Source organism: Rhipicephalus microplus, chromosome 8 (genome assembly GCF_043290135.1).
Source record: "Rhipicephalus microplus isolate Deutch F79 chromosome 8, USDA_Rmic, whole genome shotgun sequence".
Taxonomy (NCBI): Eukaryota; Metazoa; Arthropoda; class Arachnida; order Ixodida; family Ixodidae; genus Rhipicephalus; species Rhipicephalus microplus.
In genome coordinates, this window is record NC_134707.1 from 44,549,572 (window position 1) to 44,576,952 (window position 27,381).

General features: G+C 44.1%; 1 protein-coding gene across 2 annotated transcripts; it reads left to right on the plus strand.

The window, feature by feature from the left end:
• The first annotated feature begins 1,499 nt into the window (after positions 1–1,499).
• LOC119165795 (uncharacterized) lies at positions 1,500–26,963 on the plus strand. Of its 2 annotated transcripts, XM_075871657.1 has the most exons (5): positions 1,500–1,635; positions 13,426–13,568; positions 13,769–13,986; positions 25,364–25,417; positions 26,729–26,963. In XM_075871657.1, the coding sequence occupies exons 3-5, from the start codon at positions 13,786–13,788 to the stop codon at positions 26,825–26,827; spliced, it is 354 nt and encodes a 117-aa protein (XP_075727772.1). In that variant the 5' UTR covers positions 1,500–1,635; positions 13,426–13,568; positions 13,769–13,785; the 3' UTR covers positions 26,828–26,963. The 2 variants fall into 2 exon arrangements, with proteins under 2 accessions (XP_075727772.1, XP_075727773.1); XM_075871658.1 differs by lacking the exon at positions 13,769–13,986.
• Positions 26,964–27,381: the final 418 nt, after the last annotated feature.

Here is a 27,381-nt window from a genome sequence, read left to right on the forward strand (position 1 = left end):
TCACGGTTTAATGGTAAAATTACTCCAGGAATCCTTAAATGTGTTGAACACATGTTGGAAGGCTTATTGGAATAAAATTGTACCCTTCGCAGCATGCCGACAAACTACAACGCCATCAGCAAATAGGTGTCTTTGGCTCCAAACAGGTCTTATGACTTGGGCCACTTGTCTCGCATTGTGTAGCCGTATATAAGCTATTGTATTTCTTGAGGCTGCTTACTAGTGAATGACTTGAGCGCGTGCACAGCTGTAGTTGTTCCTTCAACTTAAAGTAGTTTTGATTTAGTCCACCGTTATTGATTTCATGAACTCGTAAGCAATAAATGAAGTGCACCGTGGGCTTTTCTCTGCAAAAGAAAAGAAAATGAGTGAAGCTAGTTACGCAAATTGCTACTATCCCCTCTATTTCAAGGAACCTTGTCGAGAATTTTCATAGCATATAATTTGCTTAACATTAGCGCTTGCATCAATTTAAAACATATGTACGCAAGATGTTTGTAGTCAGCCGATATTCCTGTCTACTGATTCCTAGACGGCAACTAGGTTGGCATGAAAAATAATTTAATAAATACTCGAACCTTAAAATTGGTGCTTTCACTCATTTAGCAGGTGTGGTCGAGCCTCTTGGGTGCAGATCAAAAAGATGCGGACGAATAGCACGCAGACAATTTACATGCAGAGCAGTTACAAACAGATCCTAACTACGTATTCGATTAGACTGTCAGGTTATCTCAAGTGTTAGCTGGGGCATTTTCTGCCAGTTGTGTAAGTTTTTAAGCCAGCGTGGAACGGTGGCATTAAACACGTGGGCAAGCATGATTAAGACACAGCATTTCACTCTTCAAGTGTGTTATGAAGTTAAGCTCTCCTTCATGTCATTCTTTCTTTGTTCTTCTTCAAGTTTCTCCCATCTGTCTACCTTCCCCTCCCCATTCACACAGTGTAGGTGAGTCCGCAGTAAATATGCCATGTTAACCTCCCTACCACCTACCTTTTGATTTCTACGTACGCTTCACCCAGCCCAACTTGCTTTTAAGCAAACTGTTACTCTATTATCTGGTAGTTAATTTGATATAAATAATTGAACCCTGAAAGTGACTCCTTCCAACTAATGTGCACCCGTACATCCAGGTAATCAAATCATTTCGTTGATTGGGGTAAATGCTGGTAATATACCACAATGAGCTGCAAAAACAGGCCTATAACAGTTCTTCTAAAGGAGAGTTTTACCACAGTGAACCTGCATGAACAGGATTTCTGCCGGATGGACGGAGAAATGAACCAATGCTACGAGCGTTCCCTTTGCGTTTTTTTTCTATTGTGGAACGGAAGAAACACATCCAAGCATTGTCAATACAACAAAGGCAATCATTCGTGTGCTGGGAATGTTTTATGCGCCGACTATAAGCAGCATGCCGCTTGCGCAAAATGTTAGCCCCAGCTGTTTTAAAGTGTATCTGGAAAGACAAATTGACTCAACAGATGTCATATATTTGTCCCCTGTGTAACAGCTGACTCACAAGCATACCAATTCTTTTCAACAGCATTCAGCTGGTCCAGAGAGCCCAGTGCGATTGAAACGTATGTAGCCCCCATATTTCCACAGTGCTAAGCTGGACCTACCGAACTGATGAGGTAAAGTGGCGGCTTTGAATCCCGGTTGTGGCAGCCTCATTTTCAATGTAGGCAAAAGTGCTTGAGCTTCATGGGCTTAGAAATAGGTGGAACTCAAAGAATCTCAAGGCGTCGATATTCCTTTAGGCAATCTTTGCGGTACATCGGAAATAACGTTTGCAATAAATTGGGTCTTTCAGCTCAAATTATTGAAAAAACCGAAGTGCCTTCACAGATTACACCTGGTTACTCAACCCGAATGCCTCGTCACCAGCCACATTGTTTCTGTAGTACCCACCGGTTCAAGAATGTCACTCTTCCCTAAGTAAAGCACAAGCTTTCGATTCAACCTCCTTCCTTTAAAGTCACGTCGGCGCAATTTTGATTCGAACGCTAGGTCAGAGACAACGTCTTGAGGAAACAGGTTGGACACGGCTTGGCATGGCCATCTCAAGCAATTACGCGTACCACTTGTTGTAAAAAATATATTGTGTTTGAATACGTGAGTTTCAAAAAGACAAATTTATGCCTACATAAACTGCAAGCTTCGGGTGCTTCAGAAAATTAAATCACCGAGTTTTCAAAAGCTATAAATTCGATAGTGTACTTTGATCTCACGTTCTGAGATTTAGATGCCGTGTGCAAATTACGAGCACTGTAATTTGACAATGATACTGATGATTTCCTTTTATATGTGTTTTAGTATTTCTGGTTTCCTTCGCAATGTCTAGTTGACGGACTCACAGTTATAAAATATTTGTCATATTATCTTGACATGTGTTGTTAAACTGTGTGTTTCATTTGCGAACATTTATTTTCTTGTGTTTTTGTTATGTACATTGCTTTTTAAGCCCGACTTCATGTCACTGTTCTGGTAGCTCTTCAAAAAAGGCTGGCAGTGCTAATAAGTGTGACGAAGAATGTTAATGTTAGTGAGAGCAGTTTCTACACAGCTCTAGCAATATCAGTTCAAACCTCTTTTTTTTTCAACCAGTGTCACGTAGCACGTCAATTTTTACGTGCAAACCGCTCACTACTGATCTTTCGGATGCTGCGCTAGGCATCGAGTCTGCCGTAACAAGAACCATGCTACGTAGCGCCAACTTGTAAAAAAGAAAACGTTGTGCGACACTCAATCTGACGGCTTCAAGCAGCACTGAGTTACACCTACAAGTTTTCATGTACATAAGTACCCCCTTATGTGGATAAGTAGACAACCACTGCCGTAGCTCAATCGGTAAGGGCATCAAGCACGCAATCCGAAGGTTTCTCGTTAGGTTCCTTTGGGCGTCAAGCTGCCTTTGCGTCCCCTATACGTTTTTCATACTTATGTCCCAAATAGTACAGTTCCCGTAATCATTACAATTAACTTGATTATCTGCTGGCCTTATTTAGAATAGTGGCAAAAACAAAACGAGCTCCGGAAATTCTTCTCTTGTTTATTGTTGCCTTTTGGCACAAAATTAACCAAGAAGACAGATGTTTAACTATGATGTTCGGGCTGACGTGCATGAACCAACGTGCCGCGGGCCACTTGCAGATTGAGACAGTCAGATTAAGGCCAACCGCCACGACGTCGGCCATCTAGACAGCACACAGTTGATCCCCGACATCATCATCATCATCATCACCATCATCATCATCAGCCTGACTACGTCCACTGCAGGACAAAGGCCTCTCCCATGTTCCGCCAGTTAGCCCGGTCCTGTGCTTGCTGCTGCCAATTTATACCCGCAAACTTCTTAGTCTCATCTGCCCACCTAACCTTCTGTCTCCCCCTAACCCGCTTCCCTTCTCTGGGAATCCAGTTAGTTATCCTTAATGACCAGCGGTTTTCCTGTCTACGCGCTACATGCCCGGCCCATGTCCATTTGCTCTTATTTATTTCAGCTATGATATCCTTAACCCCAGTTTGTTCACTAATGCACTCTGCTCTCTTCTTGTCTCTCAAGGTTACACCTACCACTTTTCTTTCCATTGCTCGCTGCGTCGTCCTCAATTTAAGCTGAACCCTCTTTGTAAGTCTCCAGGTTTATGCTCCGTAGCTAAGTATTAGCAAGATACAGCTGTCATATACCTTCCTCTTGAGGGATAGTGGCAATCTACCTGTCATAATATGAGAGTGCTTGCCGAATGTGCTCCACCCCATTCTTATTTTTCTAGTTACTTCAATCTCGTGGTTCGGCTCTGCGGTTATTACCTGCCCTAAGTAAACATAGTCTTTTACATCTTCAAGTGCACTATTACCCATCTGGAAGCACTGCTCTTTTCCGAGGTAGTTGTACATTACTTTCGTTTTCTGTAGACTAATTTTAAGACCCACCTTTCTGCTCTCCTTGTCTAACTCCGTAAACATGAGTTGCAATTCGTCTCCTGAGTTACTCAGCAAAGCAATGTCATCGGCGAAGCGTAGTCTACTAAGGTATTCTCCATTAACTCTTATCCCTAACTGTTCCCATTCTAGGCTTCTGAAAACCTCCTGTAAGCACGCGGTGAATAGCATTGGGGAGATTGTGTCCCCCTGCCTTAACACCCTTCTTGATTGGTATTCTGTTGCTTTCCTTATGAAGCACTATGGTAGCAGTTGATCCCCTGTAGATTTCTTCCAGAATGTTTATATATACTTCATCTACGCCCTGATTTCGCAGTGTCCGCATGACGGCTGATATTTTTACTGAATCAAACGCCTTCTCGTAATCTATGAAGGCTATGTATAGTGGTCGGTTATACTCTAAGCATTTTTCTATTACCTGATTGATAGTATGAATGTGGTCAATTTTTGAGTAGCCTGTTCGAAATCCTGCTTGTTCCTTTGGTTGATTGAATTATAATGTTTTCTTTATTCTGTTAGCAATTACCTTTGTAAATAGCTTGTATACTACAGAGAGCAAGCTGATTGGCCTGTAATTCTTCAAGTCCTTGTCATCTTCTTTCTTATGTATTAAGATGATGATAGCGTTCTTCCAAGACTCTGGTACTCTTCCCGTCAGGAGACACCTCGTAAACAGGGTGGCTAGTTTTTCTAAAACAATCTGTCGTCCATCTTTCAGCGGATCTGATGTTACCTGATCCTCACCAGCAGCTTCGCCCTTTTGCATGCTCTCCAAAGCTTTTCTGACTTCTTCTTTCATTACTGGTGGGGTGTCATCTGGGTTACTGCTAGTTTTCATAGTATTAGGGTCGTGGTTGTCTCGGCTACTGTACAGATCTCTGTAAAACGCTTCCGCTATTTTAACTATCCTATCCATATTGGTAGTTATTTTGCCCTCTTTGTTCCTTATTGCATACATCTGAATTTTGCCTATCCCAAGTTTCCTCTTCACTGCTTTGACGCTTCCTCCGTTTTTGAGAGCATGTTCTAATCTCTCCATGTTATACCTTCTTACATCGCATACCTTACGTCTAATAATCAACTTCGAAAGCTCTGCCAGTTCTATTTTGTCTGTTGTACTTGACACTTTCATGATTTGACGCTTCTTAATTAGGTTCTTCGTTTCCTGGGAAAGCTTGCCAGTGTCCTAACTACCCTGCCTCCAACTTCCACTGCACACTTCTTAATGATACTCATCAGATTATCATTCATTGTATCTGCGCTAAGGTTGGCTTCCTCACTAAGAGCCGAGTACCTGTTCTGCAGCGACACTCTGAATTCCTGTACTTTCTGTCTCAGTGGTAGCTCATTGATTGGCTTCTTGCGTATCAGTTTCTGCCGTTCCTTCTTCAAGTCTAGGCGAATTCGAGACCGTACCATTCTATAGTCACTGCATCGTACCTTGCCCACCACTTCAACATCCTGCACGATGCCTGGGTGTGGACTCATTTTAAAGTCTACTTCGTTCTTATTTTCGCCATTAGGGCTCCTCAATGTCCACTTGCAGTTTCCTCGTTTTAGGTAGAAGGTATTCAAAATCCGTAAATTATTGCGTTCGGCGAATTCTACTAGTAGCTCTCCTCTGGCGTTTCTAGTACCGATGCCGTAATCTCCTACTGCCTGGTCTCCAGCCTGCTTCTTTCCTATCTTTGCATTGAAGTCGCCCATCACTATAGTATACTGTGTTTTTACCTTACTCATTGCCGATTCCACGTCTTCATAGAAGCTTTCAACTGAAGCGTCATCAAGGCTTGATGTAGGTGCGTAGGCCTGTACTACCTTCATTTTGTATCTTTTATTCAGTTTAATTACAATACCTACCACCCTTTCATTAATGCTATAGTATTCCTCTATGTTGCCAGCTATGTTTCTGTGAATTAGGAACCCCACTCCCAGTTCTCTTCTGTCTGCCAAGCACCGATAGCAAAGGACGTGCCCATTCTGTAGCACCGTATAGGCCTCATCTGTTCTTCCAACCTCACTGAGCCCTATTATATCCCATTTAACACCCTCTAGCTCCTCGAATAGTACAGCTAGCCTTCCCTCACTAGATAAGGTTCTAGCGTTAAACGTTGCCAAGTTCAGGTTATAATGGCGGCCTGTCCGGATCCAGAGATTCTTAGAACCCTCTGCTGCTTTGCAGATCTGACCGCCGCCGTGGTCAGTTGCTTCGCAGCTGCTGGGGACTGAGGGCCGTGAGTTATTTGACGTATGCATGTAGGAGGTAGTGGCCAGATACTGCACCAGGGTGGCCAATCCTTCTGTGGTGAGGGAGTGCGTTCCCGGCGGCGGTTACCGGTGAGGCCGCACCCCAGGCCTCTTAATGTAGTTCCATCAACACGCGGATTTTTTTTTCCGGTTGGGAACTGCGCGGCACCGAGATTTGAACCACGAACTTCTTGCATGCGAGGCGGATGCTCTCACCACTACGCCATCGCCGCACCTGATCCCCGACAACAGGGCTCTTAATGGTGAATATCTACTTCGTTGGATTGCTCTATGCCTTACAACAAGAGGCGGAGAAACAATAAACAGCACTCAAATAACTAGTTCTGGACCTCTTCAGTTGGATTTCAGGACTTTATCTTAACACAAAGCGAGTGCGGCATACACGAAGACGTAAGGTCAAAGCTTAGGCACATTCAGATACGGTTCATCATTCTCGTGCTCGCTAAAGCATCATGTGTTGCAGATTACAAAAAGACTAGCGAGATATGTTGTTCTCATGCACTATTATGAAAGTGAATAGGGGCAGACCAGTATCAACAAAACTACTGTACCTGGGAAAGGTAGCGGGATATCAAAATTTTCCCGAATATTTTTAGAAGCAAGATCCTAGACCACGGTGCGCTTTCAACTTTGTACTTGTTTTTGAACGTACTACCGCACTGTTGTCAGGTCTTACTTATGCAATCAGCGTCACCACATGGTCTGCTGATTTAGAGTTACCTGAAACACTTTTCAGCAAGGTCACAAAACGCCGCCGATCAATAGTCAAGGCTCCTGGAACAACCGACACAGACATTACAGCGCAAAACATGGCCATCAATTTACTAGTAATTCTCAAACTCGGCTATAATCGGCCGCTCTTTTAAAAACTGACGCTATAATCCTAAATGGTCAGAATTTAAACACAAAGTCAACAGTCTTACGCATGGCACAGTTACCGTGCTATGCAAAGCACGAATGAGAAATGTTGATACGTCACTTTAAAATTAGCACAACATTACAAGGGAAAGGTAAGTGATGCCGTACATGACTTCCGTGTCATGATTATCATGCTTGGATTTGTCGTTTACTTTAGTCATCTATTCACGTCACGTGATACCAAGTTTAGTATATGTGGAGCTAGTCAAACGGCCGCGAGCACGCTATGAGTGTGGTATGTTGTCATGTTCTTACATGACACGCGTGTCAGGATTATCATGTTTGCACCAGTCATATATTTTGTCATCAATAGATGTCACGTGACACCAAATTTGGTATACGTGGAGCTAGTAAAACGGCATCGAGCACATCATGAAGGGATCAATGTGCTCCAAGGTAGCATTGAACGCGTGCACGCTGAGCAAAGCGACGCTACGTTAGCAAAATGTGAGCACTCTACAGTCTCACGCTAGGCGTGACCTGAGCGACTAGTGTTCACTAGATCGGCCCAATAGCAACCGGCGTGAAATGCGACATGCTGTATTTCGCGCCAATGCGTTACCCAGACAACACTACGTTTCCCTCTTTTCGTGACGGAGGGCTGTACGCCCGGAAACGTGCATGCGTCAAAGCAACGCAGCGCGGGGCGTGCCAACGAGTATATAGCAGGACCGGCACCTGGCGTAGCAACGCCCACCTGACACGACGAAATGAACGCCGGTGAGCAGGCGCACCGCGTCACGTCGAAATCTATTGGCGCCTTGACTGTGGCATGTTGGCGTCATGGCGCCTTGACTGTGGCATGTGTGGCATGGCAGAGTGGGCACGAGAGCAGTGGTCTCTGCACAGCTCTAAGCCGCTATTTCTTCACCATGCAGGCCTTCTTTGCGAACATCCTGCCGTGGTTATCAATTTGCTCTGCTGGCTTGGCGCATGTAGGTGCGCCGCTACCGACAACGAACCTCGTCAGCGTAGCCGATCAACACATGCCGAGCTCTGACGCCCCTTGGGTGCTCTTTGAGTATCCACCAGCCCCATCGACGACAGCAGCAATCGCCACCGACAGTTTTAAGAAGCAACACCTGGACACCGCCTTCAGTGGGCACGAGAGCAGTGGTCTCTGCACAGCTCTAAGCCGCTATTTCTTCACCATGCAGGCCTTCTTTGCGAACATCCTGCCGTGGTTATCAATTTGCTCTGCTGGCTTGGCGCATGTAGGTGCGCCGCTACCGACAACGAACCTCGTCAGCGTAGCCGATCAACACATGCCGAGCTCTGACGCCCCTTGGGTGCTCTTTGAGTATCCACCAGCCCCATCGACGACAGCAGCAATCGCCACCGACAGTTTTAAGAAGCAACACCTGGACACCGCCTTCAGTGGGCACGAGAGCAGTGGTCTCTGCACAGCTCTAAGCCGCTATTTCTTCACCATGCAGGTGTGTACTCCTTTACTACACGCTAAAAAATCTGACAACCGCTGTCTACTGCTGTTCCCGTGCCCACGGGTGTTGTGCGAGACTCTGTGTGAATGTTTTTCAATGGCTCACACCTTGCTTTGTTCCGGCGACATTGAGACTAACCCTGGACCCAATACCCGTGCCACAACACAACAAGAATTTCATGAGTTACCCGAAAACCCTGCCGAACAAATGAATGTCTTATTCCATATGTTGAAAGACGTGCACTCGCGTTCGTTACAGAGCTCACAGTGTCAGTCTGAGCTTGCTATTGATGTAAAAGCAATTAAAGCCGGACAAAAAAACATTCACGTTGAAATTACTGGTATCCGGAAGCGGCTTGACGAATTGGAAGAAAAATCGATCAAACTGGATACTATGACTGAAGAATTAGCAAGTGTGCAAAAAGCCGTAGAAGAACTAACCGACGAGAATAACCACGTGCAATCTAGACTAACCGAGCTAGAGGACAGGTCCAGAAGGGACAATTTAATCTTTCATGGTGTTCCAGACTCTAGAGAAACGTGGCAAGAAACCGAGGCGAAATTGACGAATTCTATTTCTGCTATTCTTGACAGTTTTTCCAGCGAGTCATTTCAAAGGGTGCACCGTTTGGGTAACCCTTCACCCACTAAGTGCCGCCCCATCGTCGCCAAGTTCACTGACTTCAAAACGAAAGAGAAAGTGCTGTCACTGCGCAATCAACTAAAAGATAAGAATATTTCAGTAAGCGAAGATTTCTCTGTGGCAACGAGGCAGGCACGTAAAAAACTTATTGACTTTGGGAAAGCTCAGGCCGGTTCTTCACCACTTAAGCTGCGTTACAACAAGTTACTACTAAATAACAAATGTTACATGTATTTTCCCGAGTGCGACAAAGTTCTAGAGGTGAAAAAACGTACCAATTATGTCAATAATGCGAGAGCTTCTTCTTCTGTGAACACGACTACATAGGGTTGCGCGAGGGGAGGTGACCACAAATCAAATCTTCAGGTATCTGTCATTTTTTCTAACGTTAGAAGTGTACTAAATAAATATAATTCTTTATCATCAGCTATTGATACATGTAGCGCAAAAATAGTTGCATTGACTGAAACTTGGCTCCATGCGCATGTCCGCGATCAAGAAATCTTTGATGACGCAACCAATTTTCACATGTACCGTTGTGATCGGACAGTGCGCAGGGGAGGCGGCGTTCTTCTGGCAGTCTCAAAAGACACTCCTTCTTCCTGTATTCATATTAACACTGAACTAGAGCTAGTCTGGGCTATAGTAACCATTGGACACCATAAGATAATATTAGGTGTATGCTATCGTTCTCCCTCTTCACCTTCAACATTTGTCGATGAACTTCACGACGCAATTAATATAGTTTGCACACGATTTCCATCACATCCCCTGTTTCTCCTCGGAGATTTTAACTTTCCTAGTATAATGTGGAACGCATACGCACCCTACTCTTTACCGTCTTCGCCGCAACCAAATGAATTCATTAACCTATGTTCAACGTTTTCCCTGACGCAAGTAGTGGCCTTACCGACTAGGGCAACTACTAACAGTGCTAGCATTCTTGATCTGATACTAACAAACCGACCAGACTTTGTTACCGCTATAACCTACGCACCAGGTATCAGTGACCATTCTTTACTTTCATTTTCATTTAATGCACCCTGTCCTAATAGAGATAAAAAAAAGAAAAAGATACGGGACTATAAAAAAGCCAACTTTGACAAGATAAACAGTGAACTAGCAACTTTTCTAGACATATTTCTAAGCAGTTTTGATACCCGTTCAGTGCAGTGTAACTGGGATATGTTTGCAGATGAAGTTGAACAACTAACCAATAAGTATATCCCTTGCCGTACTATCACAACTAACGCACGTGCGCCATGGTACAACGCGTACATCAAACGCTTATCTAACCGAAAGAAACGTTTTTATCGTGCAGCAAGATGTTTACCCACTAACCACCCACGCTGGGCTGCCTACAAATCTGCATCATCCATCTACATATCTGCACTAAAATCCGCTAAAGACAACTTCCTCACTCAAGTCCTGCCGTCTATGTTACAAACAAATGCAAAAAAATTCTGGCGAGTTATTAACCCCCTATCTGACAATCATATTTCCTTGATCGATTCATCCGGTAACGAAATTAGTGAAGCCCTTTGCGCTTCTGTTCTCAACGATTCTTTTATCCAAAACTTCTCCGTAGATAGCCATAATGATTTACCTAGCGCAACCTTGCACAATTATTCACCCATGTCATCCGTGATTATCGAAACTCTTGGAGTTGTACGTCTCATTGAATCACTTAAGAACGATTCATCTCCTGGTTATGATGGTATTAACACAAAATTTTTAAAAAATACTAGCGCTTATAGTTCCATTATAGTTACTAAAATTTTTCAACAGTCACTAGATACTTCTACTATTCCTAGTCAATGGAAAATCGGAAAAGTCGTTCCACTCCATAAATCTGGTAATAAACACTCTTCGAATAATTATCGTCCCATTTCTTTAACCAGTATTTGTTGTAAAATGCTCGAGCATATAATATTTACAAACATAGTCAATTTTTTAGAATCAAATTCATTTTTCACGTCAGCACAACATGGCTTCCGTAAAACATATTCATGTGAAACACAGCTAATATCATTCACTCATCACTTACATCAGATCCTTGATAAATCATCCCATGCTGACTGTATTTTTTTAGATTTTTCAAAAGCTTTTGACAAGGTTTGCCATAGACTTCTACTTTACAAACTACACCAACTAAACCTTGACGGTAACCTACTAATGTGGATTGAATGCTTTCTCACTAACAGATCACAATTCGTTACTGCCAACTGTCATAATTCTCCATTTCGCGAAGTTCATTCTGGCGTTCCGCAAGGGTCCGTCTTAGGTCCCTTGTTGTTTCTCATTTATATTAATGACCTGTCATCAGTTGTATCATCAAAAATTCATCTATTTGCTGACGACTGTGTTATTTTTCGAGAAATTACTACCGATAATGACATTAATATATTGCAGTCTGACCTTAACGCTATATCTAACTGGTGTGATAAATGGCTAATGGACCTAAACATTAAAAAGTGTAAAATCATGCGTGTATCAAGAAGTTGCACTACTTCACCTATTTACTATCTTAATAACATTCCTTTGGATTCTGTTAACTCTTATAAGTATCTTGGAGTTCACATAACAACTAACCTCAACTGGACAACTCATATTGAATACATCATTATCAATGCTAACCGCATGCTTGGCTATTTACGACGTAACTTTTTTAACGCTCCACATGGTTTAAAACTGCTACTTTATAAAACACTAATACGCTCTAAACTAGAATATGCTACAACCGTGTGGGACCCTACCTATAATAACCTGGTAACTTCCCTTGAACTTGTTCAGAATAACTCCGTTCGTTTTATATTGTCCAATTATAACAGAACCGCTAGCATTTCAACCATGAAAACTTCACTTGCACTTCCTTCCTTAGCATCTCGCAGAAAAGTCTCCCGTCTAACTCTATTTCACAAGATCTACCATCATCCCATCTTGCATGCCCAACTACTACTTCGCCCACAGCACATTTCCCACCGCATTGACCACCATCACAAAGTAGGCATCCCTTCATGCAACACAAAAACTTTTTTTAATTCTTTTTTGCCTCGCACATCAAAGGAGTGGAACAGACTTCCCGGTGACATTGTTGCTATTACTGATAACAATTTGTTCCGTGATGCTTTAGCTAACATTGTGTAATAAGTTCTTTTTTTTTTGTGTTTTGTTGCAACAGCTAACATTGTATATTTAGGCTTGTTGTTGTATTACCTAACATGTATTATTATACAGCATATTAACAAACATTGTGCTCTTCCAAATTTATTTGTACGATTTAACCGTATTCACTGCTTTTTTTGTTAAATTCAATATTTTATTGTAAATAACCCACCCCCCTCTGTAATGCCATTTGGCCCTGAGGGTAAAATAAATAAATAAATAAATAAATAAATAAATGTTGCCATGTTCTCACTTGACATGCACCTCATGATTATCAAGTTTGCACCAGTCACATACCTTCGTTCTCCATTAACGTCACGTAATACCATTTGGCATATGTGAAGCTAGCGTGATCAGTGCGGCATGTATTCATGTTGTTACATGACACGCATCTCATGATTATCAAATTTGCACCAGTCACATACCTTCGTCATCCATTCACATAGATAGATAGATAGATAGATAGATAGATAGATAGATAGATAGATAGATAGATAGATAGATAGATAGATAGATAGATAGATAGATAGATAGATAGATAGATAGATAGATAGATAGATAGATAGATAGATAGATAGATAGATAGATAGATAGATAGATCTGCTCAAAGTCGCCGAAGTTCGCTAAGAAATGCTTCGCATTTAAAACAGGCTTGAGAGACCGACTGCCGGCAGCAGCTGCGTGCCGACGATCCAGCAGACTTCGAAGCCGCGCTTAAGTGCGAGCGGTAATGCATGCACCGGTGGTGTGTGGATCCTGCAAACCACGTAACCGGTTATCTCACGATGTCACCTCATGAAGAAGCACGAACATGAAACCAATAATTGTGACAGGTATCAGTGCCAGGACGCGTTGAACCCAGTGCTAAACACTGGTACCGCACGTTTAAACTTTATCTTGTTAACCATTTGTACGGAGCGCTTGAGAGGTGATATTTAATTGGAATATTTCGCTTGCGCCACTTGAGCTAGAACGTTTTATATATATATAGAAGATAACCTTAGGTAATGACCCAATGTAAAAAAACTGCTTGATATTTCGCAGGTTTTTACAACTGGACCATTCATGCTCATACAGCATTCGACAAGGAAGCAGCCCGCCACTCAATACGCCAATGTCAATCATACGACGAGATGTGCGATGATGATGTATTAGTTACGTATATTTGCCAAAACCAATTATCCGTGGTAAGTACTGCACTTTTTCGCATCACTGAAAGAAATTCTTCGCGTGCTATTAGTGTAGCGATTATACAATAAAAGCGGGCACTAAATATATACTAATAAAAGAACAGTACTGAAAATGTCTATATCATACCAGTGACATGTTGTCTAATTTCTGAACTTCGAATTGGATATGTAAAAGCTGAATATTTTATTGAATGCAGGTTTTTCAAAGGAAGGCATGGCTACAGTTTGTGCTACAATGTTCGTCACCTCATTGGTGATGACCTTTTGCAAAGTCGGCGTCGGAGGCGGAGGATGGAGAGAAATCAGTAATCCGAACGCGTTCCAGCTCCGCGCTTTAGCGCGCTTCGCCTATAAAAACCAAAAGGGGCCAAGTGCTGTTGGCGTAACATTTCTCGTAACGCAAGCCAGATGGAAGGTATGTAGTCCAATAGCACCAAGCGTTATGCTCGATTGACTTCAGCGTTGCCGTCTTTACAAGCTCGCGATTACAGTCATATATTTATATACACCTTTGTAAGTGCTCGGCTCTCGCAAGTAGTTGTAGTAGTAGTAGTACTAGTAGTAATAGAGACTTATTGCGGCGAAAGTCATAGGCCACGCATTTCGACAACCTGCGTCACCAGTCAATGCTGTTCTTCCCCTTCGACGTAGACTTTGTCCAGCCAGCTATTCGCTGTCAGAAAAGCAGATGCATGAGCGGTGGATCGCAAAACACAAGGGCAGTAGAAAAGGTAGTGTCAGATGTCTGCATATATATAGCGCCAATCGGGATAGCAGAGCAAGATCAACATTTATGAATAAATAAAAGGTGTAGGGTGTTTATCAGACAATCGAAATAGTTGTCCTGCAGAACGCCATTTTTAGCAGAGTTAATGAGCAGGGGGGCATGACGATTACAGTGCGCGTTTAAATTGCGCAACAAGAAAAAAAAAGAACAACATGGGTGATCGGTGGCCGAGGCAGAAGACGACATTGATAGAGACGTCCCCTTGTCAGAGCACGAAGATGCGTGGCGTAACAAGGACAAAATGAAAAAGAACCAATGTAAAGCTACCGCATATATTCTACGGGCCATTGGCTGGGCACCACGAAACTTCAGCATAGCCAATTAGAACGGGAAAAGTGACGCAGAAATCGAGGAAGATCCGGAGACAGAAAAGAGCAATAGAGTTCGAAGAGGACAAGGTGAGTGGAAGGTTGTCATCTGACCGGGCGCTAAAGATTTCACAGACCGGGCGCTAAAGACTTCAACCGTCCGGGTCATCGTGCCGTCACGTTTTCGATAGAGGAGTCCATGGCCATCCAGTCCTGAACTTCTGTCGAGGGCCTATGGACTTCGGTGCTGACAGGCAAGTAACACAAGTCGGGCTACCGGCTCGAAATGTTCGTCCAACTGCCTGGCAGGCTCACCCTCGTTCATCGAAGCGTCGTCAGAAGCTAGCGTTTCCTCATAACCAGCCAGCGCCCCGATGGCTGGGTCACCGCGTTCTGGTTTGTTCATACACCGAGCCTCAACGTGTTGGTGAGACTGAACTGGTAAATTATCGTGCTCCACCACTCATCCTCGTCAGGACTACCTGAAAAATAGCAGCATACCCACGGAGTGAATGATGGAGAGTGGGGCGAAGCATCCGTCCGTCCATTCGTTCTTGCTTCTGTCCGCCCATGCGTGCGTTTGTGTGGCCGCCCGTGCGTCCATAGCCCGTCCGTGCGTGTGCCTGTTCGTGCGTCCGCACGTATATCTGTGTGTCCATCCCTGCGTTGGTCCGTGCATTCGCTCCTGCGTTCGTCCATGCGTCCATCCGTCTGTGCAGCCATCTGTGCGTCCGTCCATGCAACTGTCTGTGTGTCCGTTCGTCCACCTATTCAACACTCCAAGTACCACCATCTCGCATCTTTTAATCATATATTGCTCATATAGAAGAACTGCCATCCAGCGGACATTCCAAGGACTGAACGAGAGGAGGCACACGCACACTTTCTTACGGCTTGCGCTTCGTGTCTACTTCTCACCTTTAACCACCTGAAGTTCTTGGTATGTACTAGTTCACTGTATTTATGACACTGTGACCAAACGCTCGCTAAATCTTGCTAAAACCAAAGGTTACGCCCAGCGAGTATAACGTAGCAACCCTTCCTTGTCAGTGCTCAATGTACATGCCAATGGCTGCTAAGTGAGAAAAGAGACAGGAGAATTCGGTTTTTAGTTAACGCGCACGCTGCGAGTTTTTTATTGTTGAAAAACGCACAGAAGAAATCTCCCACCGGCACCACCTTGGAGAACAAAATGTAAGACTTGTTACACACTACTACTACTACCACTTCGAGGGACGAGCGGGTGCCGCTATAATAAGCTTCACCCCTAAAAATCCTTTATTCTTGTGACGTGCCATTGTGGCCGTCTGATATACTGGGTTCCGAGGTGGCCTAAAAAGAACGTCCACACTGTTTCAAGATCAGGAAGGGATTGCCAGACTCCCTTTTTTATTTCACGTTCCTCGAGCACCCGTGAGCTCGGCGGTGATACTTCGTTTTCCTCGCGCAAAGGCGTGAGGCACGCACCGAGTGTCGTCTGATATCGGTCGTCACATGCCCGGGTTCGGAAACTATAGTCGTCCCGACTTCATACACAAAACACTAAGACAGACTTACTTAAACTAAGTTGAACAGCCCTTTCTGTAACTATTGACAAAGGTCAACAAAACGTTGTCTATCCACTTTCAGGCACACAAAACTATATACAAGCACCAACAACTATTTACACTGCATGGCACCCATGTACACCTTAGTTCGAAGCATTGGGTTGCTCCATGTGAGCAATGGGGCTCATATATGGTCTCAATTTTTCGACATGCACAATGTCACTTCCCATGTTGTCCGCGACTTCGATCTCGTAGTTACGGGAGACAGTTTGTTAACTGTCTTGTGAGGTGTGGTGTACGATGTAGTTGCTTTCAAACTGGACGTAGGAGCCTTGAAGAGGAGCAGTTGGCCCCTTTCAAACACAGCGTTCTTGTGGTGCTTGCCAAAGTGCCGCTTCTGTTTTTCTTGAGCCAGCCGGATGTGCGTGGCTGCGAGCTCCCTGGCTTTTTGTAGTCGTTCGCGCACTACCGTGAAATAGTTGGATTCTTTTTTGAGCTCTTCAAGCTCTCGGCGGCTGTATACAACATCTAAAGATAACATCGGATCCCTACCGTAGACCAGGAAGAAGGTAGTTTGGCGAACCGTGTCTTGGTACCCGGTGTTGTAACAGAATACAATAGAAGGGAGGACATAGGCCCATCTTTCTCCCCCGGCGGTAGTAATGGCAATCATCTGTTTGATTGTTTTATTAGCTCTTTCGCACAAGCCTTTTGCTGCGGGGTGATATGCGGTAGTGGCACCATGTCTGATGCCCTGATGTTTGAGGTATGCTTTAGTAGAGCAAGCCATCAATTGAGTACCGCGGTCTGTGATGATTGCGGCTTGGCATCCGTGCTTCAAGATGATCCGTCGTTTGACAAACTTTTGGATGATTGTGGCCTTTATGTTCCGGGGTGGTTTTGGCTCCACGAACTTTGTGAGATAATCAGTGGCTATAGTCAGGTACTTGTAACCTCTTGAAGTTTTGAATGGCCCTTTATGTTCATCCCAATTGTGTGAAATGCACCGTGGACTTCTATTTTTCGTAATAGATTGTAAGACACCAATGTCATCATCTTCAGCCTGTGACAAAGGTCACAGCGACTCACGTATCCTCTGACATCTTCATAGACCTTCGGCCAGTGATACTTAGACCTAAGGGCATCGAATGTTCACCTGATGCACATGTAGCCCCCGTATCATCCTTCATGCATTTCACGGAGTGCTTAGCTTGTTGTGCAGGAAGGCAGAGGAGAAATCGATTGCTGACTAAGCCTTGGTCTCTACTGTACAACACATAGTTATGTGTGATAAACTTCTTTTCCACGCCTGTCTTGTTTTTTTTTGTGCCCAGTGCACCCTAAAGAATATCAGGACTTTAGAGCAAAATGCATCCTGACGCTGCTCCCCACCCAAGTTGTCACAAAATCACAGTGCTGAATATGATACTGCAAGAATTGATTCAGCATCATCAGCAATGGGGGGATTCCTGGAAAGACAATCTGGTGTGCTGTGCAGAATTCCTGATTTATAGATGACAAAGTCGAATTTCTGCAGAATCAGTGACCAACGAGAAATCCGTTAGTTTCCTACCTTGTAGCGCAAGGCCTAACACAGTGCGTGGTGGTCGCGGACAACTTGAAATTTTCGACCAATCAGGTATGGTCGTAGCTCTTCTAATGTTTATTTTATTCCAAGAGCTTCCATTTCCCTCGAAGAATAAGTAAACTCTTCATATTAAAAGAAAAGCGGCGCACAAAAGCGCTGTGTGTGGTTCTCTTCTTTGTCTCCGTCTTTTTGTGCGCCGCTTTTCTTTTAATATGAATATACACCAACTCGCCCAACTTTCTATTCTGTTACAATAAGTAAACTCTGCGCCTTTGAGAGATTGACTCAAGTATAGCACTGGAAAATACCGCTGCTCTTCATCTTCTTGCAGCAATAGACCACCCAATCTGAGCCGAAATGCATCTGTGCGTACTTGGACACCAAATTCAGGTTTTTCGAAGAGTAGCTTAAGGACAGGCCGCAGGCACAACGCGCGCTTTAACGTCTCAAATGCCACTTGCTGATTTTCTTCCAAAGAAAAAGTAGCGTTTCTCTTTAGGAGTGATCGAAGAGCTGGTGTGATAACGCTGTAATTCGGGATAAACTTTCTGAAGCACGATGTGAGCCCGATGAATGATTGTAGTTCCTGTACATTTTGAGGAGGCCGGAAAGCCGGAACTGCTGCCAGTTTCGATGGGTCAGGAAGTACACCGTCTTTCGTGACGACGTGTCCCGAGGTAATTAATTGCAGTACCAAAAAAGAAACACTTCTGTGGCTTAAACTTCCAAGCTGCCATTTCGAACATTTTAAATACGTTCTGATGGTGCGAAACGTGTTTTTTCAAATGTCCGGCTGAAGTCTACGCAATCATTCATATGCACAAGGGCATTGTCGCATTTAATACCGTCAATGATTGTATGCACGGCTCCCTTAGATGTGAATGGGGCACCTCAGAACCAAATGGCATCCGGAGGAATTCATAAAGACCCCATGGCGTGACGAAGGCCGTCTTCTGTACGTCATCTGGATGCATGGCGATGTGATAAAGTCTAGACACCACGTCCATAACAGAAAAGTACTTGTTACCGGTAAGTGCCTGCAGTGCCTCTTCAATTATTTGGAAAGGGTACACAATGTCTTCAGTGACGGCGTTGAGGCGTCTATAATCAACGCACATTCGCGTTGTTAAGTCTTTCTTTGCTACAAGGACAAGGAGTGACGCCCAATAACTACGAGAAGGTCGCACTATATTGGCATCAATGAGGTCCTTGATCATACTTTTGAGAAGATCACGCTGTGCTGGTGACAATCTGGGAGGACGTTGCGATATTGATTTGCGTTTTCATTTGGAATGAAAAGTCGCTCAACTGTGCAGGAGCCTACATCTGTTGTTGAATGTACAAATCAAACCGAATGTTGCACCAACAAATCCTTCACGACCTGCAGCTCATTGGAAGATAACATTGTTACAATGTTAAAGCTGACGTCTCCTATTGCGATTGAACGGCGCTGCGAGTCGACGACTGTATAATCTGGAGGCGCATCAATGTCCACTGAAGAAGGAAGGCATGAAATTTGGAGGATCTGTTAGCAGTCCTCTACAGAAAGTTCAATATCCTCAATTCTACTTTATTCTTCAATGAGGCTAATTGTCATCTGATAAGGAAGCAAAACGGCTTCAGAAGATAATTTCGTGATCAAAACCTTCGTTGTATTTCCGATACAACTGTTACCATGGGCTCCACTATGACTGAATAGTGGTCGTACAAAAGCTTTGTCCCAGTGATGACCATTAAATGATTTTAATCCTCCGACATGCGATGCCAAGCCACAGTAACTAAGTTCCACGATAAAACTGCCGTGGTTGCTCCCTAACCAGGTAGACCTTGCGTAGCCTTTGGGGGACCGATACCGTGAAGCTCTCCAAGCCCCAGTCGATGATGGCTCTTGAAGCCTGCAAGAAGTCATCACCTAGCAGTATTCTTTCGTGAGGTGACTGGGAAACAACAACAAAGTCATGCTGCAGTGTTTAATTGTCCATTGTCACCACAGCACTGACTCGACCTAAATTTTATATCTGATGGCCACTTCCTCCTACCAAACGTAGAGACGAAGGCCTTATGCTTAATTTAAGTTTGTCAACTATTGGCACCATAATAAAGCTTTTGACAGCTCAAGAATCCAAGATGCCTTTAATAGTTTGTCCGTTGATGGTGCCTCGAACAGAAAAAGTACCCGCTTCAGAGACACATCACACCTGCTCAATTATTGGCGACTGCTCGCGGGCATCGGCGTCACCAGCTGTTCGTTTTCCGGCTGTTATGAGCTGAAAGATTCGAGGTCTTGCTGCCACTTCAAAAATTCTGCAGTTAGAGGTAGACGACACTGTGTGACAAAATGACTAATTTTGGAGCAGTGCAAGCACAGTTTACTAACTCTCGGGGTATTTTCTTACGACCTTTCAAAAACACGCATTGGAAATGAGTCGATCTCCGCGATGGTGATGGCTTCGCTTTCGTATTCCTCCTTTTAGCAACTTTCTCCGAGCTACTTCATCATCTGAGGAACAGCTAGACTCTATGCTGTCCGAACGTTGACGATGGCGCATAGGCTTCGGAGGCGAACGCTTTGTCATAACACGGCATTCGGAGGACGGCGTTGTGGATGGCGTTTCGCGTTCTTCCGCAGCCAAAATTTGCAAGGTGTCCTCCAAATCCCTGATCTGGTCAAATCGCAGAAAGGAGCTTATCATATCGTCTAGACGTTTAGATGTTTTATTAAAAAAGTGCTTCTTTGCCTTGGGTGACAGAGTAGCCATCATAACTTGGCACTTTTTCTGTTGTAGTACAGGATAATTGCACTGCTCTATCAATTCCAGCTTTTGGTATGCGAAGTCTGTACATGACTAGCCTGCGCGTTGCGTTGCGCCGAACATTCACTGCTCAGATGTTACATCGCAGTCCATGTTATGACGTCGGCGGAACGCTGCCTTCATGTCAGCCCAAGTACTGATATTAGCAACCTTCGTGTGGTGACACATCCATGTAAAGTCTTTAGCTGAGAGCCTTGAAATAATAATTGGTATGGCGACCTCATTGGGAACGCAGAGGGCTCCAAACCAATAGTTAACTTAATGAAACCAGACATTTATATCTTTCCCGAGATGTGGTAAAGAGCTCACCGCGAAACTCGAAAGACGGTCGCGAGCGTCTTCACTATTAGATATGCACATGGCAGTATCGCTTCTGGATGATCTTTGTTGCTTTCTCGAGCCACGTTTGAGATTTATCGACGCACTGTTCTATTCTGCACTCGTGCTTCATTGGGCATTTTCACGCCTTTTTAACTCCAGACGCTCGATGCGCTCTATTAGTGCAGCAACTAAGTTACACAAGAAGTCATGACTTGCGTTCATTTGCTAGTCAAGAGACGGTTTTGGTGCGTCGTGGTATTTGGCGGCGTCGTGGTCCTGGATAAATATCAGCTTCAGTTCCTCCACTTCACTCCGAAGCCGACCCACCTTAGTCTTTATGACATCGGCTTTTGGACAGAGCTGACTGGTAGGCTTCCAACCGGGTGGCGTCATTCAGCTGCTCTAACACGTCGACAGAACATGGAGACGTCGCCATCTTGGGATCACGGAGCCGACGCAATTTTTGCAGATGATTGTGTCATCTACCGCAAAATAACCAACACTTTTGATCAAGCAGCACTACAGAATGACCTTAATGAAGCATTAAACTGGTGTGACCATTGGCTTATGACCCTTAATCCTAACAAATGCAAATTAGTTTCCTTCCACCGCCGCAAAAACCCACTCCAATTTTCCTATGAAATTGCTAACATGCCAGTCGAAACAGCCGTATCCTACAAGTAGCTTGGTGTAACATTAACCCCTGATCTTTCCTGGCGAACGCATATCACTAACATGATTTCATCAGCCAACCGATCATTAGGATTCCTAAAACGTCACCTACGTCACTCACCGTATCACGTTCGTCTTCTGGCCTATCAGTCGCTAATCCGGTCCAAACTTGAATACGCATCACCCATCTGGAGCCCTCACCAAGTTTATCTGATCAACGCCATCGAAGCAGTTCAAAATCGTGCCGCTCGCTTCATTCATTCTTCTTATTCTTACGATGTCAGTGTTTCATCCCTTAAAAATGAATCCGGTCTATTAAGTCTTTCCCTTCGCCGCAGAATTGCTACATTGTCACTGTACCACAAGTTGTATCACAGCTCACTTCACCAACCACCTTACATCGCTCCCGCCGCACGCATTTCTCCCCGCACTGGCCATCCACTTCAAGTCTTCCGACCCCGATCTGGCACCTCAACATTTTCTGCATCATTTCTCTGCCGCGCCGCCAAAGAATGGAATGACCTTCCCCACGATGTTGTTTCAATCACCTGTCCATCACGTTTTATTCAAAGTGTGTCAATGCATCTGCAATGTTAACCTGTGGCTTTTGTATCTTTGTTGTACAACCCACCCCTTATGTAACACCCCCCTGTGGGGTCTTTAAGGAAATAAAGTGAAGTGAAGTGAAGTGATTGAGCCAAAAGAGCCCGCAGGGAGCGACGTCCCCGCACAGAAGTAAACGCCTTCTAAGTTCACCTCGAGCAGTTGGGAGCCAATTGTGACGTACCGATGAGGCCGTTGGATATACTGGGTTCCGGGGCAGCCTAAGAAGAACGTTCACACTGTCAAGATAAGGAAGGGGCTGCCAGACCCCGTTTTTTATTTCAAGTTTCTCGAGCACCCGCGAGTTCTGCGCCGATCTTCTTCGTTTTCCTTGCGCAAAAGCGCGCGACACGCACCGAGCGTCTTGTGCTATCGCTCGTCACAATTCTATTCACTGTATTAAGCTAGAAGACTATTGTCTTTCGACGATGTTCACAGACGAACATGCAGGTACGGGGCCAATCTTTTAGTAAGTGTTTCAATGTGTAGGGATTTTTGTGGCTTTGTTTAAGAAATGTTTTTGTGATTTGTGACATCCTTCTTGCTTCTCTTAGATTCTGCGAGGCTCAAACCAAGGAAGCTCTTATTACCATAGGACGAGCCTGCATTACAGGGAGGATAACTACACTTGTCTCGTTGCAGGTTAAGGTATACCACCGAATAACACGGCGAAAAGAGACCTTCCTATTGTTCTTCCCAGAACTCCCACTTTCTTACAAAAGTTCGAGCTGAAAATAGGTGGTGCCTTGTGCAGTATATCGTGGGTGATATGTTTAGCCAGCTGATTACCACCAATTTCTGAATTATCCAGAATTCAGCGGAACAAACAGTCCGCAGGGGGTACACCAGCACATCACGTCAGTAAGTGGTGGTTCTGCATGGAATGAATTACAGCATAAAAGTCGGAGTATAGGATGTACCTGACAAAGAGGAGAAGAAGGAAAACAACTGGAGCGCTTGGGCAATGCAAGCGAACCTAGTAGAACGGCCCACATGGCGGTGGCATGTTGCACATGCCAGTGTGGAGGTTCACTGCGTGCTTGTAAGCTTTTCCGGACGACGACGAAGTGTTCTGGTATTCAAGCGTTTGTCTCAGTGCTCTCCAATTTTTCCGTGAAACCTTCAGTTTTGTATAGTGCCTCGGCTCCACGTCTTGCGGTCATGGACGTGGGACCTCCCGGGGGACCACCTGGCCAACAGTCATCTCGGCTGACCACCGCGAAGAAGAGAGAAACTTCACTCAGTCACAATGAGGACACAGAGCTCTACTCAGCTGCCTTGAAAGACAACTCATCCGACAATGATTTCATTCCTGCCTGGAGCAAGAGGACAAAAATGAAGATCGTCAACGCAGCCTCACCCTCCTCTGCGAGTACAGCGACTATGAAGTCAAGGCATGAACGCTGGCCACACGTCATCATTTTTGGGCCAGAAGAGTTCTCAGTAAATCTGTAACTGCTAAACAGGCAAGCACTCTCCGCTTTTTTGGAACGTGTGGTACCTAATGAAATCAAGGAAAGCTGAGTAATTACGCGAAAAAAGTATACGCGCCATAGACGTATTCCACGTGAATGCGCTTGGACCACTCAAACAAGTGAGTGAGCTAGACGGCATCAAAGTGCGGCCCTTTACACCGATTTACGACTCATACATTGCTGGTGTGATATACGACGTAGACATTGCGATTCCTGATGCTGACTTGCCTACCTTCATCAAACTGGCAAATAAAGGTACTGTCATCACTCAGGTACACTTCCTTGGGAAGTCACGCTGTGTGAAACTGGTTTTCAATGGGATTGCACACCATTCCATGTCCAAGTCGTACATTTTCGTCATCCTGTTCGGCCTTTTGTGCAAAAGCCACTTCAATGCCGCAAGTGCTTTAAACTAGGTCACGTCAAGGCCGTATGCCCGAACTGGCTACGGTGCCCTCGGTGCACAGAGCCTTATTCGGAAGATGCGTGCCAGTCCACAGTTCTTAAATGCGGTAACTGTAATGGCTCACACACTGCCTCATCGAAAGACTGCCCTCGAATCAAGAAGGAGCGCACGGTGCTTAAGCAAATGGTCACAGACAATTTGACCAAGAGTAATGCTGCCGAAACAGTTTGGTGTCGGCAGCGGCGTTGGTGCCATCGTTCGACCTCGAAGACTGCGCAAGCTCGAAACAACAGCGCCACCTCTACTGCTGCACCGGTAAGTCAAGCCCCGCAATAGGACCGACAAATTCAAAGAAGACTTCAAACAGGACCATCTCTACAGAGCAATGGCCTATTTTTCCAAATCATCCGCTAACCATAGAGCGTAGGCAGACCACGCCCACTCAGGGGTCTTCACCAACCGCTGATGACACACATAAGAAAGATGGCAAAGTCAAAACTATGCTTAGTTCTCTCATGGATGCCATCCGGGAGATCTTGTTGCACATGAGTGCAATGTCTCCTGGAAGCACTCTCAAAGTACTGGACGCCTTCAGCCCAGTACTTGAATCGTTTGAAGAAATATGGCTAACAATCACCATCATTTCTAAGAAGTCAAGGAAGCTTCCATCATTCAGTGAAACCCCAGTGGACTAAAACCGCGTCTTTTTGGACTTGCGCCAAATAGTGCGCTTCAAAATTTTACAAGTCATGAACGTTTGTGAACCCAACACGTGTGCAAGATCTCCTTTCTTTCATGTTTTTCCATCTCTCAAACTCCCTCATCCCTACCCCCAATGTAGAGTAGCATACCGGTCGCTCCAGACTGGTTAACATTCCCGCCTTTCCTTTCCCTCCTGTTCCTCCTCTAAGCTTTCCAATTAACGTGATTTTTCTTTGAAAGCAAGGACACCCCACCGCGCACCTGCCGTGACAGGTTCCACTAACATCACCGGTGAAGATTTAGGATCAAGTTGATGTTAAGCATCTCTGGTTCTATAATTGATCACTGGATCGGTGGAATAATACACACAAATTATTTACTCAGAGAATAGAGATTGCTGAAAGAAAATACCTGTTATAACGCTGTGTCTTCTTACAACTGTATGTATTCATGGCACCAGTTATGCAATTAGTGTGTCTTCAGTGGAACCTCCTGTCTCTTCACATTACGTGACATCTTAAGGAGACGCTGTTTATCAATATATTTACACGACCTTTTTTCTATCTGCAGACTACGGGAGGAACAATGTACAACATTGGATTCATTGTCTCCCGGGGACCTACGGTATGATTTTAATAAGCTGCATGAAATGAACACCAATAATTTTTTAATAATATTACAGTAAATACTTTCCACACATCATCCTACTTTTCATACACGTACCATGGTTCTGCCACAATATATTGCCTGTGATCTACTCATAACGAACGTCTTTCTAACCAGCTGCGCTGATGAAATCTATCGCGTATGCTTCTTTCAAAAGCTATACGCCACAACTTTTCACACTTTAAAGACACATTGATTTTTCCGCGAAACTTCCCACCAGCTTCAAAAGAAACTCTGTATTCAACAAATTACCGCTATGCTATATCATTCAGGAATTGTTTCTTGTCAGTAGCTCTTGAGGAATAAAAATTTTCAACTCGCTTTGTAGTAAGCCAAAGTGGCCTTATCATGTTTTGAAGCACACAAAGGACTTCTCTGTGCTGATTTGTAGCGAATGTGAGTGCTTGTTTTTCACAAGGTATATTCACTTTGCTCTAGTACGTGTGTACTTCGACAGTGTTGGCAATTTACCTGGTTCTCTTTTAAATATTACTTCCATTTTATATTCATTATTCATTACTGTTTGTACACTCATTTATGAGCACGCCCCCTCTTCCATGTCGTACCCTGGAGAACTGCTATAGGCTTATGAATATATGAAAACGGTGATGATTATTCGTGAACGAAAGTTCATTTCACTAATCTTCAAAGTACGAAATTCAAACATACGGTCAGCAAGGAAATTTTCCTTGATATTTCTTTCTGCCCTTGCCATAAATTAGTGGTTTAAAGCGCTGTGCGCCTTTGAGACGTATCGATAGAGGCGCCTATCAGTGGCAGTTGCACCACGCACCTAGAGTCAATTTGCTATTGCTTTAATTATTTGGTATTTAAAATACGAATCACTTCCCATTAAAGGTAATCAAAAGTCATCTGATATTTTTTTGTGCGCGATTGTTCACTGTAGCTGGGATCATGTGAACATTACGTGTCACTTGCGGTGGCATGAAGCGAAAGAAAACGCACAGCTGTTGTATTAACCTTTAAGTCGAACACGTCACTGCCGATTACATGCGGTCCGTTGTGCGTCACTGAATTCCGAGGCTGACAGATTTTTTTTTTAGTTGAACTAAACATACAAGAACATCGCTATCAGCATTGTTGCTTTTGATACATTAAGGGTGCTTTCCATAGTAGCGAAAAGCGAGAACTAAGGGAATAAAAGTCAAAACCGCGTGCGTGTTCCAGGGTCCTACTAATTTGGCCTGCAGTGTCTTCTTTTATTTTTTGCTAATTTCAACGCACAAATAATGTTTTCTTTGTTTGCAGATTCTCGAGAAATGTATTGTCATACTTACGATACTCCCCATTCTCGGCACTGGTAGGCGCAGAGTCGTCAATAGATTTTGGTGCCGGCCGGTACCCTAGCAAGAAGCTGTTGCGTACAACGGGAGGACTGTTCCTGAAACTGATCTGTGTGCGCGTAAATTTATTTCACTGTTCAGGACTAGGCCTTCATTTTACCATATGTCAATAAAAGAGTTCAGTCAGTCATGCCTTAGTACACAGTTTTCGCTATCAGTCTTGGTCAAGGGCCTTTTGTATTCCTATATGAAATATAAACAAAGGCCGAACAACATTGTCAAAACTAACCTGACACTGAAATGAGTACTAGCGAAGTTTTGATTCTTTAGAAAATAAATATTTATCTACATACAGTTGTTTAATCAATATGTTGCACTAGACGAAACAAAAAATTCTTGGCTAACTATTATTGAAAACTACGAAAGGACGTAAGTGGGACATAATGCTTTACTTTATATTCTTTATTAAGTGCCCAACTATGCGATATTGGCGCTGAGCAAGCCAGGCGTTATGAAATGCGCCCATTGTGTCGAGTCAGAACATAATTTCACATGACAAACAGAATAGTATTACAACCATATTAGAAATGAAATGGCTAGTCGTCTAAATATATGGCT